The 16976-nt window shown below is 42.4% G+C and overlaps 1 protein-coding gene across 1 annotated transcript in view; it reads right to left on the reverse strand.

Annotated features, from left to right (window-relative positions):
* SAXO1 (stabilizer of axonemal microtubules 1) overlaps window positions 1-16976 on the reverse strand; it is a 92409-nt gene that overhangs the window by 11741 nt on the left and 63692 nt on the right. Inside the window, exon 3 of the mRNA XM_082656995.1 lies at window positions 281-483. Within this exon, the coding sequence (XP_082513121.1) occupies window positions 281-483 (203 nt within the window). The remainder of the gene's footprint in view (window positions 1-280; window positions 484-16976) is intronic.

Below are 16976 nucleotides of genomic sequence, written 5' to 3' on the forward strand. Positions count from 1 at the left end.
CTTTGCGACCACCTAGAGGGGTGGGATAGGGAGGGTGGGAGGGAGACGCAAAAGGGAAGAGATATGGGGACATATGTATATGTATAGCTGATTCACTTTGTTATACAGCAGAAACTAACACACCATTGTAAAGCAATTATACTCCAATAAAGATGTTTTTAAAAAAAAAAGTACTCTGCCCAACCTCCGCGCTGAGGGTGTGTGTATAAAACCCACTTCCCAGCCAGCACTCAGGCTCAGCCCATCCTTCCCCCAACCTGCGCCTCGGGCACTCTCCCACCTTTGTAAGTAGGCAGACACTCCATCTTGCCCCCGCGTGGGTATTTACTGTCCTGAGGTTTGATGGGGTCCACTCGACTGACAGGGTACGGGTTGTAATCTTGTTTATACGTCGTGAGCAGATCCATATCCTCTTCGCTTGGGACAAACGGGTCGGGCTGGTGGATCTTCACCGGTAACACCCTGTGAGGCCCAAAATCTCTCCTGCAAGGAAAATAAGCACACACCTTGGGGGCCCTTGCCTTGGAATAAGGCTCATGGTTTCCATTCAACCCAGTTCTACAAATGCTTGCTGAGAAGTCATCCTCTCCTCTATCCCTTAAGCACTCTTCCTCCTGTTTCCGGCTTTCGAGAGAGATACTGCCATTCACTCCTCTCTCAAGTCAGACGCCTTCACGGTCCAGTCATTCCCCAAGTGTGCCCGCCTCACAGCTCCTCGGTGTGTCTCTCCCCCTCAGTTCAGACCCTGACCATTTCTCATGTGGGTCATGTGACAACCCATCCCCCGGGCTTCCTGCATCATTCCCGCCACTCCTACTTCCATCCTCATAGTGTGGTCAAAATCAACTCTCTAAAACCAAAATCGCACCTTTCACTCCTCAGATTAAAAATCTTCCAGATAAAACCCAACTTTCCAGCATAGTATGCAAGCCTTCCTGGACCTGCCTCGGCCTCCCCAACCACAGCTGCCCCCTCTCTCTCCCACTCCCCACGCACATTCTACCTCAGCCGCCCTGGGCCACTGGGAAGGTCTCCCCTGTGCCTGCTCTCTCCACCTCCCTCCCCCAACCTGTTCACTGTGGAGCTAACTTCTGTTTTTCAGGTCCCACCACCTCTTTCTCTGTGCTCCCAAGAGCTCCTGCTGAGATTTATCTCCTGCCTCTATTCGATCTCACAGAAAACCCAGTAGAAAAGGCCAATAAATGGAGGCAATGAACCTTTCACTTCTCAGCTCTCTGGCATCAGCACCCCCATTATTTCAGGCTATATGAAAACAATGGGATAGGAAAAGCAAGACACCCTTTACTGAAGAGTGTAGGAAGCGCTCTCTTCCCAAAGCATCCCACAGTTCTAAAAAGGCCAAGATGCGACTGCAACACCACCACGAAGCACCCTGCAGCACCAGGGCTCAGCTTGGGCACCCACCGCCTACCGGGGCAGTCTCAGCCTCCCACCGCCCAGGGCAAACTCTCTTGAGCAAACATTCCCCCCCCATCCTCCGAGAACTTCTGCTTTACACAATGCCCTGTTTTTGCCTGAAAGCCATTTATCCAACTGGACAAGAGGAAGGTAGGTTTTCCCTGATGGTGCTTGCTAAAACAACCTCACCAAGGGAAAGGGAAGGCTTCCGGACAGGAAGACATCAGGCCCAAATACCAATAAAACCTACTTCCTGGCCAAAATGTGGAGCAGCATTACTGAGCCATGCTTGACTAGCAGAGGTAACACGCTCCACTGTAACCTGTCTTGCATGAATTATACACATGGTTGTCGATAAACCCAAACCGGGGCCTGAAAATGCTTGCTGGGATGGGAGGAGGGAGTTAGGAAGCCGGAGAATTCGTCTCTCTAGGGCTCAAAGGGGGAAATAGGAGATGCTTCAGTTGAACTCCCTGTAATACCCTCTGGGTAGGTTTAAAAACACATCTCAGCAGCAGTTACCGGACCTGCAGCCTGGGCTGCCTTCTCGGGGGCCCCATGCTGGCAAACAGCAAGAGGAAGCCCAGTGACCCGAGGCGACTGGAAGCTGACTGTGTACGTCGGGGTTGATGGAAGGAATGGGCTAAACAAGAACCCAAGAATCAACTCCATGCTCCTACTCTCCTTAGTGTGCAAGTACCTCACACTGGTGTCTGTTCAGTGCTAAACCAACTGCAGCAGGGAACCAGAAGCGTCAGGCCCTGGGCTTCAGAGAGAAATGGAAATGCCCAGAAAACCCTGGCTGAAAACCAGTTAACTGCCAAGTGGCTTTGGTCAGAAAGTCTCTGTTCTCAGGGAAGGGCTCCAAAGGGGTGGAGTGGGGTTGAAAGCAGCCTGAGACCACACAGCTCCATACAAACTTGTCTTCACTGACGCCTACCCAAGGGTTCAGCCCTCTTTGCTTCGAACAAAGGAGATACCAGGGGATACCAGGGGCAGGCACTGAGAAACAAAGCTGAATGCCCAAGCTGCCCCGTGGAGCCCCCCGAAGCCCAGAGCAGCCAGGAGCGCTCTCCTGTCATGGCCCTGTCGCACCCTGGAACCCCGCACACAGGGCACAACATTCTCTTCTGCTGTTACTTCTACTGAGGGAACCAACTTCCCCTCAGAGATACTGCAAGAACCTTCCTACAAGGCCTGCCAAGCTCTCTGGCAACTAAAATGTGCTTAATGCCCCCATTTCCTGCTGCTACAAGAAAAGAACAGATAAATGCCCACCACCAAACTCACCAATTCATGGACTTTCCTGAAGCTGGTTTTTCAAAAGCAAAATGTGACGCAGCAAAATCCTTACTGACCATGTTCAGGGAATGAAATTGTTAACTGAATCTCCTCCTCCGACAAAAAATTTAAGTTATTGTAATGAAAGTACATTTATGGGGTTGAATTTACGGAGGTAGTGATCTACCTCTGAAGAGAGGAAAGAAGTTTAAAGTCTAATTCATTTCTCTTCCACCCAAAATTATTTACTGTGGCTTAAGGGTGAATTTAATCAGAATTTATGTGTTTTCTCATTATGTTTTTATGTTCAGAACATTCACTGAAACCTATCATTAACCACAACATAACTGCAGGTCCCCAACCTCACATAATCTTACAGCCTTTAAGCTCACGTAAAAGAAAAATATTTTATCCTTCCCAGAAATTGCTCAATTTTAGTAGCTTTTTTTTTGTTTAAGAACACTCCCTTCTCTTCCTGTGGTACATTTCCTAGTCTCTGTGCCCATTCTGACTATGAACCAAGAAAAAAATTGGTCAAAGATGTTAATAAGTTTCTTTTAGGTGCATAGCCATGAAAGTTATCTAGTATGGAAAGCCCCGAGTTAAACTCTGAGTTAAGTAAAGGTTAAAGAGAACTTGCTGGGAAGCCATAACAATTTGACTTCCCATCATTAGGCAAAATTAAAGAAAGGCATTTGAAAAGAGTCTGGCAAAAGGAAAGAAACTGTAACGTAACAGCTAACTAGGGTCATGAGCCTGGAAGAGGGAAAAGGATATTTTCATCATGATAAAGAGGATATGCAATACTTTACTTTTTTTTAATCTATTTTTAATGTTTATCTATGCAAACTTCAGAATTTGTGAGTATGCCCAGAGAGTTCATCATATTAAATGGAATCCATTTTAAGAAGAGCTCCTGCCTGGAAATTAACCCATGCACTTATGATCAATTAATCTACAACAAAGGAGGCCAGGATATACAATAAAGAAAAGACAGTCTCTTCAATAACTGGTGCTGGGAAAACTGGACAGCTACATGTAAAAGAATGAAGTTAGAACATTCTCTAATACCATATACAAAAATAAACTCAAAATGGATTAAAGACCTAAATGTAAGACCAGAAACCATAAAACTCTTAGAAGAAAACACAGGCAGAATACTCTTTGATATAAATCGTAGCAATATTTTTTTTGGATCTGTCTCGTAAAGCAAAGGAAATAAAAACAAAAATAAACACATGGGACCTAATTAAACTTAAAAGCTTTTACACAGCAAAGGAAACCACCAACAAAACAAAAAGATAACCTATGAAATGGGAGAAAATATTTGCAAATGATATGAGCAGTAAGGAGGGTTAATATCCAACATATATAAACAGCTCATATAACATCAAAAAAACCCCAAAAAGCCTGATTAAAAAATGGGCAGGGGCTTCCCTGGTGGCGCAGTGGTTGAGAGTCCACCTGCCGATGCAGGGGACACGGGCTCGTGGCCCAGTCCGGGAAGATCCCACATGCCGCGGAGCGGCTGGGCCCTTGAGCCATGGCCACTGAGCCTGCGCGTCCAGAGCCTGTGCTCCGCAACGGAAGAGGCCACAACAGTGAGAGGCCCGCATACCGTAAAAAAAAAAAAAAAAAAATGGGCAGAAGATCTGAATAGACATTTTTCCAAAGAAGACATGCAGATGGCCAACAGGCACACAAAGAGATGCTCAAAACTGCTAATGACCAGGGAAATGCAAATCAAAACCACAGTGAAATATCACGTCACACCTATCAGAATGACTATCATCAAAAAGAACACAAGTAACAAATGTCAGAGAGGATGTGGAAAAAAGGGAACCCTTGTACACTGTTGGTGGGAATGTAAATTGATGCAGCCACTGTAGAAAACAGTATGCAGGTTTCTCAAAAAACTAAAAATAGAGCTACCATATGACCTAGCAATTCCACTCCTGGGTATATATTTGAAAGAAAGAAAGACACGAATTCGAAAAGATACATGCACATCAATGTTCATAGCAGCAGTATTTACAATTGCCAAGATATGGAAGCAACTTAAGTGTCCATTAACAGATGAATGGATAAAGAAGATGTGGTGTGTATGTGTGTGTGTGTGTATATATATATATACATATATATATATATACACACACACACACACACACACACACAATGGAATACTACCCAGACATAAAAAAGAATAAAATTTTGTCATTTTCAACAACATGGATGGATTTGGAGGCTATTATTCTAAGTGAAATAAGACAGAGAAAGACAAATACTGTATGATATCACTTACATGTGGAAGTGGAATCTAAAAATTACAACAAACTAGTGAATACGACAGAAAAGAAGCAGACTCACAGATGTAGAGAACAAACCATCAGTTACCAGTGGGGAGAGGGAAAGAGAGAGGGGCAATATACCAGTAGGGGATTAAGAGGTATAAACTATCAATATTATGCATAAAAAGCTACAAGGATATATAGTAGAAACTCACACAACATTGTAAAACAACTATACTCGAATAAAAATTAATTAAAAAAAATTTTTAAGCTACAAGTATATATTGTACAGGGAATACAGTCAATATTTTATAATGACTATAAATGGAGTATAATCTTTAAAAATTGTGAATCACTATATTGTACACCTGTAACCTATACAATATTGTACATCAAGTATACTCCAATTTTAAAAAAAAAAGAGTTCCTCCTCTTGGCCCAAAGCCAATTCCTTCACCCCTGCCCTAAATCTCCCCGACCTCTTTCTCAAGGACCCCTTCTGTGGAGCCCGTCAGTGGTTTCACCTTTTCCTCCTACTGGCTGCTTTCTGTCAGTTCTGGGGGGGGTGGGTTTGTTTGTTTTTTGGCCACGTCATGCAGCTTGTGGGATCTTAGTTCCCCGACCAGGGAATGAACCCAGGCCCTTGGTAGTAAAAGTGCGGGAATTCCCTCTATCAGTATTTAAACATGCTGCAGTCTTTCCCACTTTTAAAGGAAAACAATAAACAACAACAACCCTCACTGGAGTTCACTCTCCTCCAGTTCTCTCCCCTCCACTTCTCTCTGCTAGAAAGGGCTGTCTACAGATACAGGCTTGCCTTCCTCACCCCCTACTCATGCGCCATCTATCAAATCTCATTCTATTCACTCCTTGCTTCAGCCAAGGCCTCAAAAGTACCACCTTATTTCCAAATCCAGTCACTGGTCCCCAGGTTTTTACCATTATGCACATCTTCATGGCGTCCATCCCCTCACTCATTTTTGTAATACTCTCTCCCTTGACTTCTGCGACACTCCTCCTTGTCATTTGTCCTCTTAATCTCTTCTATGGGGTTTTGCTCTTTGTCTTTCCATTAATTTCATTTCACTACTTCCACATGTAATTCTGAAACTCCCGGGGTACAGGAACCCTCTAAGGAAACCATTATGTCATTGCAGGCAGGTTGGGCAGGCCACTCCAGCACACTGAGAAAGATCCCTAGGCTGATTCACAGGGCTTGATTCGCGCCGCTTATCCTGGTAAGGACACACTGAGCCCTCCCAATCTTCTCTGTGACAGACGGATTCCAAGAATACGCCTCCAGTATGGACATCCCTCAGTATCCAGTATCCGTGGAGGACTGCTTCCAGGACCCCCCATAGCTACCAAAATCTCTGGATACTCAAGTCCCTTACATAAAATGCTGTAGTATTTGCAGATACCCTGTGCACAACCTGTTGTATACTTTAAATCATCTCTAGATTACTTACAATACCCAGTGCAATGTAAATGTTATGTAAATGGCTGCTAGTGTATGGAAAATTCAACTTGAGCCTTGGGGAACTTTCCGGAATTTTCAAAAATATTTTCAATGCACAGATGTGGAACCCCCAGATATGGAGGGATGACTGTACCTGTCTATTCCTCTACTCTCTCATCTCCCAAACCCCACTAAAGCTGAGGATAAAATCTGTCATTGCTTTATATAAACTCTGGACAAAATATGAAAATGACTACCTGTGAGCACTAAAGAGCAACAAAGATAGGCAAATTCTGGAGCCGAACCAACAGGTGGGAGAAGAGAATGGTACTGGGTGAGTCTCTGTGTTAAGCTTCCTTTTTTTTTTTTTTCAGTGCTTCCAGTCTGAAGGCAGGCTCCAGCCTGTGCCAGGCAAGGCAGCTAAAATGTGAATAGAAAACCTTCCATCCTTCTTGACTGAAGAACCAGAGGATGAAGTTTGAGACAACCACAGATGCTAGAAAGTGAGGAAGGAATCCTGAAAAGGAGAGACCAGAGACAGGAAGGCTCAAATTCTGTTTATAAACTGGGCTCAAATCTCTGGCTGACCTCACTTGCATGGGACAGACTTCAAACAATTGCGCGAAAGATAAAGAACTGAACTGAGATTAGAGTTGCACCCAAAACACCAAGTTTCCATTTTGAGTCCAATCAACTTACTATCTGCTTTAAAAAACACACTCTACAGAGGAATGTAAAAAAAATCCAGACTCTACATGCACCCCAATGTTCACTGCAGCACTATTTACAATAGCCAGGACATGGAAGCAACCTAAGTGTCCATCAACAGAGGAATGGATGAAGAAGATGTGGCACATATATACAATGGAATATTACTCAGCCATAAAAATGAAATAATGCCATCTGCAGCAACATGGACTTAGGAAATTGTTATAGTGAAGAAAGTCAGACAGAGAAAGATAAATATCATATGATATTGCTTAAATGTGGAATCTAAAAAAAAGTGGTACAAATGAACTTATTTATAAAACAGAAATAGAGTCACAGACATAGAAAACAATCTATGGTTACCAAGGGGGAACGGGGGGAGGGATACATTGGGAGATTGGGGTTGACATATACACACTACCATATATAAAACAGATAACTAATAAGGACCTACTTTATAGCACAAGGAACTCTATTCAATACTCTGTAATGCCCTCTACAGTAAAAGAATCTAAAAAAGAGTGGATATATGTATGTATAACTGATTCACTTTGCTGCACAGCAGAAACTAACACAACATTGTAAACCAACTATACTCCAATAAAAAAAATTTTTTTTAAATCCAGAGTCTCCATAACATAACAATAACAATGCACAGGGCAGGAGGGACTCTGAAGGGTGGGCAAGAGGCCTCTGCATTTGGCACCCTATGAGCAAGTGAAACTAGATGATGCACAAAGGAAAAGAAAAAAAAGGTTCTGCTGTTTGCCTTCTGCCACAAGAGCAGCATGTCCCCAAAAGGAGCTTCTCTTTGACTCTGGTACCCCAGAATAAGAAGACCTGTGGAACAGAGTAGCCAACATGTAGCAACTGCCATGCAAGACTTAACAACAAAAACACAATCTGGGGGGACCTTCAAGATGGCGGAGGACTAACACGTGGAGATCACCTTCCTCCCCACAAATACATCAAAAATACATCTACGTGTGAAACAACTCCTACAGAACACCTACTGAACGCTGGCAGAAGACCTCATACCTCCCAAAAGGCAAAAAAGTCCCCACGTACCTGGATAGGGCAAAAGAAAAACGAATAAACAGACAAAAGAATAGGGACGGGACCTGCACCAGTGGGAGGGAGCTGTGAAGGAGGAAAGGTTTCCACACTCTAGGAAGGCCCTTCGCGGGCGGAGACTGCGGGTGGCGGAGGGGGGAAGCTTCGGAGCCGCGGAGGAGAGCACAGCAACAGGGGTGCGGAGGGCAAAGCGGAGAGATTCCCGCACAGAGGATCGGTGCCGACCGGCACTCACCAGCCCGAGAGGCTTGTCTGCTGACCCGCCGGGGTGGGCGGGGCTGGGAGCTGAGGCTTGGGCTTCGGTCGGAGCGCGGGGAGAGGACTGGGGTTGGCTGCATGAAGACATGTCTGAAGGGGGCTAGTGCACCACAGCTAGCCAGGAGGGAGTCCGGATAAAAGTCTGGACCTGCCTGTTTTGAAGTGCACAAGGAGAGGGGATTCCTTCCCCGTGTGCCCACAGAAGGCAGAGCACCGCCTAAGTGAGCTCCGGAGATGGTCGTGAGCCACGGCTGTCAGCTCAGACCCCAGAGATGGGCATGAAATGCTAACGCTGCTGCTGCTGTGCAGCCCGCCACTGCCAGGGTCCCGAGATCCAGGGACAACTTCCCCATGAGAACACACACTGTACCTCAGGCTGCTGCAATGTCACGCCGGCCTCTGCTGCCGCAGTCTCACCCTGCATTCTGTACCCCTCCCTCCCCCCAGCCTGAGACAGCAAGAGAGCCCTAATCAGCTGCTGCTTTAACCCCCTCCTGTCTGGGAACAGATGCCTGAGGGCGACCGACACGCAGAGGCGGGGTTCAACCAAAGCTGAACCCCAGGAGCTGTGCAAACAAAGAAGAGAAAGGGACATCTCTCCCAGCAGCCTCAGGAGCAGCAGATTAAAGCTCCACAATCAACTTGATGTACCCTGCATCTGTGGAATAACTTAATAGACAACGAATTGTCCCAAAATTGAGGCGGTGGACTTTGGGAGCAACTGTAGACTTCGGGTTTGCTGTCTGCGACTGATTTGTTTCTGATTTTTTTATTTATCTTAGTTTAGTTTTTAGTGCTTGTTATCATTGGTGGATTTGTTTATTGGTTTGGTTGCTCTCTTCTTTCTATTTTTTTTCCTTTTATTTTTTAAATATTTTTTTAATTTCTTTTTTCTTCTTTTTTCTCTTCTTTTTCTTCTGAGCCATGTGGCTGACAGGGTCTTTGTTTTCCGGCCGGGTGTCAGGCCTGAGCCTCCAACGTGGGAGAGCAGAGTCCAGGACATTGGACCACCAGAGACCTCACGGCCCCACCTAACATCAATTGGAGAGAGCTGTCCCAGAGATCTCCATCTCAACACTAAGACCCAGCTCCACCCAGCGGTCAGCAAGCTCCAGTGCTGGACTCCCCATGCCAAACAACTAGCAAGACAGGAACACAACCCCACCCATTAGCACAGAGGCTGCCTAAAATCATACTAAGTTCACAGACACCCCAAAACACACCACCGGATGTGGTCCTGCCCACCAGAAAGACAAGATCCAGCCCCACTCACCACAACACAGGTGCCAGTGCCCCCCAACAGGAAGCCTACACAATCCACTGAACCAACCTCACCCATGGGGGACAGTCACCAAAAACAACAGGAATTACGAACTGCAGCCTGAGAAAAAGGAGACCCCAAACACAGTAAGTTAAACAAAATAAGAAGACAGAGAAATATGCAGCAGATGAAGGAGCAAGGTAAACACCTACCAGACCAAACAAATGAAGAGAAAATAGGCAGTGTACCTGAAAAAGAACTCAGAATAATGAGAGTAAAGATGTCCAAATCTTGGAAATGGAGAAACTACAAGAAATGTTTAACAAGGACCCAGAAGAACGAAAGAGCAAACAAACAATTATGCACAACACAATAAATGAAATTTAAAATTCTCTAGAAGGAATCAATAGCAGAATAACTGAGGCAGAAGAACAGATAAGTGACCTGGAAGATAAAACAGTGGAAATAACTGCCACAGAGCAGAATAAAGAGAAAAGAATGAAAAGAATTGAGGACAGTCTCAGAGACCTCTGGGACAACATCGAATGCACCAACATTCAAATTATAGGGGTCCCAGAAGAAGAGGAGAAAAAGAAAAGGTCTGAGAAAACATTTGAAGAGATTATACTTGAAAATTTGCCTAACATGGGAAAGGAAACAGTCAATCAAGTCCAGTAAGTGCAGAGAATCCCATACAGGATAAATCCAAGGAGAAATGTGCCAAGACATATATTAAAAAACTATCAAATATTAAACAAAGAAAAAATACCAAAAGCAGCAAGGGAAAAGCAACAAATAACATACAAGGGAATCCCCATAAGGTTAACAGCTGATCGTTCAGCAGACACTCTGCAAGCCAGAAGGAGAGACAGGACATACTTAATGTGATGAAAGGGAAAAACCTACAACCAAGATTACTCTACCCAGCAAGGATCTCATTCAGATTTGATGGAGAAATTAAAACCTTTACAGATAAGCAAAAGTTAAGAGAATTCAGCATCACCAAACCAACTTTACAACAAATGCTAAAGGAACTTCTCTAGGCAGGAAAAACAGAGAAGGAAAAGACCTATAAAAACAAATGCAAAACAATTAAGAAAATGGTAACAGGAACATACATATCAATAATTACCTTAAATGTAAATGGATTAAATGCTCCAACGAAAACACACAGGCTCACTGAATAGATACAAAAACAAGACCCATATATATGCTGTCTACAAGAGACCCACTTCAGACCAAGGAACACATACAGACTGAAAATGAGGGGCTGGAAAAAGATATTCCATGCAAACAGAAATCAAAAGAAAGATGGAGTAGCAGTTCTCATATCAGACAAAATAGACTTTAAAATAAAGACTATTACAAGAGACAAAGAAGGACACTACATAATGATTGAGGGATCAATCTAAGAAGAAGATATAACAATTGTAAATATTTATGCACCCAACATAGGAGCACCTCAATACATAGGCAAATGCTAACAGCCATAAAAGGAGAAATCGACAGTAACACAATCATAGTAGGGGACTTTAACAACCCACTTTCACCAATGGACAAATCATCCAAAATGAAAATAAATAAGAAAACACAAGCTTTAAATGACACATTAGACAAGATGGACTTCACTGATATTTATAGGACATTCCATCTAAAACCAACAGAATACACTTTCTTCTCAAGTGCTCATGGAACATTCTCCAGGATAGATCATATCTTGGGTCACAAATAAAACCTCAGTAAATTTAAGAATATTGAAATCATATCAAGTATCTTTTCTGACCACAACACCATGAGACTAGATATCAGTCACAGGAAAAAACTGTAAAAAATACAAACACATGGAGGCTAAACCATATCCTACTAAATAACCAAGAGATCACTGAAGAAATCAAAGAGGAAATCAAAACATACCTAGAAACAAATGACAATGAAAACACAACGACCCAAAACCTGTGGGATGCAGCAAAAGCAGTTCTAAGAGGGAAGTTTACAGCAATACAATCCTACCTCAAACAAGAAAATCTCAAATAAACAAGAAAAATCTCAAATAAACAAACTAACCTTACACCTAAAGCAATTAGAGAAAGAAGCACACACAAAAAAAACCCAAAGTTAGCAGAAGGAAAGAAATCATAAAGATTAGATCAGAAATAGATGTTAAAGAAATGAAGGAAACGATAGCAAAGATCAATAAAACTAAAAGCTGGTTCTTTGAGAAGATAAACAAAATTGATAAACCATTAGCCAGACTCATGAGGAAAAAAAGGGAGAAGACTCAAATCAATAGAATTAGAAATGAAAAAGGAGAAGTAACAACGGACACTGCACAAATACAAAGGATCATGAGAGATAACTACAAGCAACTCTATGCCAATAAAATGGACAACCTGGAAGAAACAGACAAATTCGTAGAAAAGCAAAACCTTCCAAGACTGAACCAGGAAGAAACAGAAAATATAAACAGAGCAATCACAAGCACTGGAATTGAGACAGTGATTAAAAATCTTCCAACAAACAAAAGCCCAGGACCAGATGACTTTACAGGGGCATTCTATCAAACATTTAGAGAAGAGCTAACACCCATCCTTCTCAAACTCTTCCAAAATAGAGCAGAGGGAGGAACACTCCCAAACTCATTCTACAAGGCCACCATCACCCTGATACCAAAACCAGACAAAAACGTCACAAAGAAAGAAAACTACAGGCCAATATCACTGATGAACATAGATGCAAAAATCCTCAACAAAATACTAGCAAACAGAATCCAAGAGCACATTAAAAGGATCATACACCATGATCAAGTGGGGTTTATCCCAGGAATGCAAGGATTCTTTAATATACACAATCAATGTGATTCACCATATTAACAAACTGAAGGATAAAAACCATATGATCATCTCAATAGATGCAGAAAAAGCTTTTGACAAAATTCAACACCATTTATGATAAAAAAAAAACTCTCCAAAAAGTAAGAATAGAGGGAACCTACCTCAACAAAATAAAGGCCATATATGACAAACCCACAGCTAACATCGTTCTCAGTAGTGAAAAACTGAAATCATTTCCTCTGAGATCAGGAACAAGACAAGGTTGCCCACTCTCACCACTACTATTCAACATAGTTTTGGAAGTTTTAGCCACAGCAATCAGAGAATAAAAAGAAATAAAAGAAATCCAAATTGGAAAAGAAGAAGTAAAACTGTCACTGTTTGCAGATGACATGATACTATATATAGAGAATCCTAAAGATGCTACCAGAAAACTACTAGAGCTAATCAAGGAATCTGGTAAAGTAGCAGGATACAAAATTAATGCACAGAAATCTCTTCCATTCCTACACACTAATGACGAAAAATCTTAATGTGAAATTAAGGAAACACTCCCATTTACCACTGCAACAAAAAGAATAAAATACCTAGGAATAAACCTACCTAAGGAGACGAAAGACCTGTATGCAGAAAACTATAAGACCCTGATGAAAGAAATTAAAGACAATACAAACAGATGGAGAGATATACCATGTTCTTGGATTGGAAGAATCAACATTGTGAAATTGACTCTATTACTCAAAGTAATTGTCAGATTCAATATAATCCCTATCAAACTACAAATGGCATTTTTCACAGAACTAGAACAAAAAATTTCACAATTTTTATGGAAACACAAAAGACCCTGAATAGCCAAAGCAACCTTGAGAAAGAGAAACGGAGCTAGAGGAATCAGGCTCCCTGGCTTCAGACTATACTACAAAGTTACAGTCATCGGAACAGTATGGTACTGGCACAAAAAACAGAAATATAGACCAATGGAACAGGATAGAGAGCCCAGAGATAAACCCATGCACATATGGTCACCTTATCTTTGATAAAGGAGGCAGGAATATACAATGGAGAAAAGACAGTCTCTTCAATACGTGATGCTGGGAAAACTGGACAGCTACATGTAAAAGAATGAAATTAGAACAATTCCTAACACCATACACAAAAATAAACTCAAAATGGAATAAAGACATAAATGTAAGGCCAGACACTGTCAAACTCTTAGAGGAAAACATAGGCAGAACACTCTGTGACATAAATCACAGCAAGATCCTTTTTGACCCATCTCCTACAGAAATGGAAATAGAAGCAAAAATAAACAAATGGAATCTAATGAAACTTCAAAGCTTTTGCACAGGAAAGGAAACCATAAACAAGATGAAAAGACAACCCTCAGAATGGGAGAAATGTTTGCAAATGAAGCAACTGACAAAGGATTAATCTCCAAAATACACAAGCAGCTCATGCAGCTCAATAACAAAAAAACAAACAACCCAATCCAAAAATGGGCAGAAGACCTAAATAGACATTTCTCCGAAGAAGATATAGAGATTGCCAACAAACACATGAAAGGATGCTCAACATCACTAATCATTAGAGAAATGCAAACCAAAAGCACAATGATGTATCACCTCATACCGGTCAGAATGGCCATCATCAAGAACTCTACAAACAACAAATGCTGGAGAGGGTGTGGAGAAAAGGGAACCCTCTTGCACTGTTGGTGGAAATATAAATTGATACAGCCAGTATGGAGAACTGTATGGAGGTTCCTTAAAAAACTACCATATGACCCAGCAATCCCCACTACTGGGCATATATCCAGAAAAAATCATAATTCAGAAAGAGACACATACCACAATGTTTATCGCAGCACTATTTACAGTAGCCAGGACGTGGAAGCAACCTAAGTGTCCATTAATAGATGAATGGATAAAGAAGAGGTGACACAAATATACAATGGAATATTAGTCAGCCATAAAAAGAAATGAAACTGAGTTATTTGTAGTGAGGTGGATAGACCTAGAGTCTGTCATACAGAGTGAAGTAAGTCAGAAAGAGAAAAACAAACAACATATGCTAACATACATATCTATCTAACATACATACATATCTAAAAAACATACATACATATCTAAAAAAAAACATGGTTCTAATGAACCGAGGGGCAGGAAAGGAATAAAGACGCAGATGTAGAGAATGGACTTAAGGACATGGGGAGGGGGAAGGGTAAGCTGGGACAAAGTGAAAGAGTGGCATGGACATATATGTACTACTAAATGTCAAATAGATAGCTAGTGTGAAGCAGCTGCATAGCACAGGGATATCAGCTCGGTGCTTTGTGACCACCTAGAGGGGTGGGATAATGAGGGAGGGAGGGAGGCACAAGAGGGAGGGGATATGGGGATATACGTATACATACAGCTGATTCACTCTGTTATACAGCAGCAACTAACACAACATTGTAAAGCAATTATACTCCAATAAAGATGTTAAAAAAATTAAAAAACACAATCCAAAAAAAAGAGCAACGTACAGGATCAATCCAAATTTCTTGACATACACAGAGAAAATGTGACACATTCTCAAGGGAAAAAAAAGATAATCATGAAGACCAGCCCCAAGCTGACCCAGATGTTGCAACTAGCAGGCAAGGATTAGACAGCTGCTATTTTCACTATGCTTTGTTGCAAAATGGAAAATAAGGTCACAATGAATTAAAAGGCAGGGAATCACAGAAGAGAAAGAGAAACTGCATATGAAAAGAACCACATGTAAATTCTAAAACTGAAAAACACAACATCTAAAATAAAACACTCACTGGATGGGCTTAATAGCAGAATGGAAATAGAGGAAGAAAGAAAGGCTCGGTGAACCTGAAAATGTTTGAATAGAAGCTCTCCAATATGAAGGATAGAGAGAGAAAAAGACTGGGGGAAAGAAATGAACAGAGCCTTGGGTACAGAAAAAATACTTAAAGAAAGAACGGCCAAAATGTCCCCCAAATTAATCAAAGATGCACATCAAAGGCTCTTAAACTACCCAGGCAAGTCTAGTGCCGAGACCTTTTACTGCATGTCTTAATTCTCAGGTCCAATCTATAGAGGTGAGGAAGTATACCTGCACTGGCATAGCTGTGAGTAGAGAAATATGTATTTGAACAGGAAATGTGTAATATTCAATAGGTAGGAAAAGACTCAAGCCTACTACCATCTTGCTTCTTTCCTGGCTTTTCTAAAAGCCCTTTCACTTTTAGCTCTTCCCCCTTACACTCCGATTTACCAAGGAGTCTTGTCAATACATGAAGGAATCTGTGCCACCAACTTCCTGCCCTCTTCCCTGCAGCCAAACCCATCAGGGGTGAACCCGATTCCATCCTCCCCCTCTGCACCTCCATTTCACCCTACCCTCGGCCCCTCTCCCTTTAAGAATAAAGGTCTAACACCATCTTGAAGACTCACCTCTTTTTTCTGAGGCTGTCACTTTGCCCATCTTTAGGGATCTCACTTAGCTAACAAAATAATGTCCCCAAATGGGGCCCAACTGTTTTACATGGTGACGTGCCTAAGGGGAAATGAGGTTTGAAGTACAAACCTCTTATTCATAAACTGATCTCAGGTCTACCCGAACTAAAGGCAGATCCTCTGTGAGAGAATTACTCAGGGCGGCAAGAAACAGTTCAACGTTAAGAAGGGCTGAAAAGCACAAGCATTCACCTCATGGTACCTGCTGTAAATGCCCAAGATTTACAGTCAGTAAGAGCTGTGTGCAGCTGTAATCATGCCTCATGCTGGGATGATAACCTTTCCGGAAACCAGGTGTTTTTTGTGTCTGAGCTTAATCGCCAAACCTAGCCAAGCCACGGGCCACATGACTTTTTCATGCAGCAGGTGGCAGCCCCAATCTCAGAAACTAAGCCAGGTCAGCCTTTAGAGAGGTAAGTGGGTCGGACATTCTAATAATCAGAGTTCTAAGGGCAGAAGGATGACGATCCACACAGACACAGAGGTGTGCAGACACAGGGCTGGCCCATCCTTTCCCCAGCATCCTCTGGCAGAGAACCTAGATGACAACAACTCTACATTGCCCAATGGGGAACACTTTTACTGTATGTATTCAGATACGGGCCAGAGTCTCTGCTGAGTTTATAAAGTTCAGAAAAGATGGTTAGTACAATCTCGATTTTTGTTAATTTATGTCAATAAAAGCCCACCAAAGCTCAAAAAAAAAAAAGAAGGCATCCTGACAGGGGCATAGGTTTTTTTTTTTTTTTCAGTCTATGAAAATGTGCCCAGCAGGGTAGGCACAGGGCTGAGAAATGATGAGATTGAGGGACGGGGGAGAGAAGAGATGCCTTCTGCTCATCCGTCCCTTAGTCCTCTTTCTGGGGAAGGAAATAAAGGAGA

Source organism: Grampus griseus, assembly GCF_964374135.1.
Source record: "Grampus griseus genome assembly, chromosome: 6".
NCBI lineage: Eukaryota > Metazoa > Chordata > Mammalia > Artiodactyla > Delphinidae > Grampus > Grampus griseus.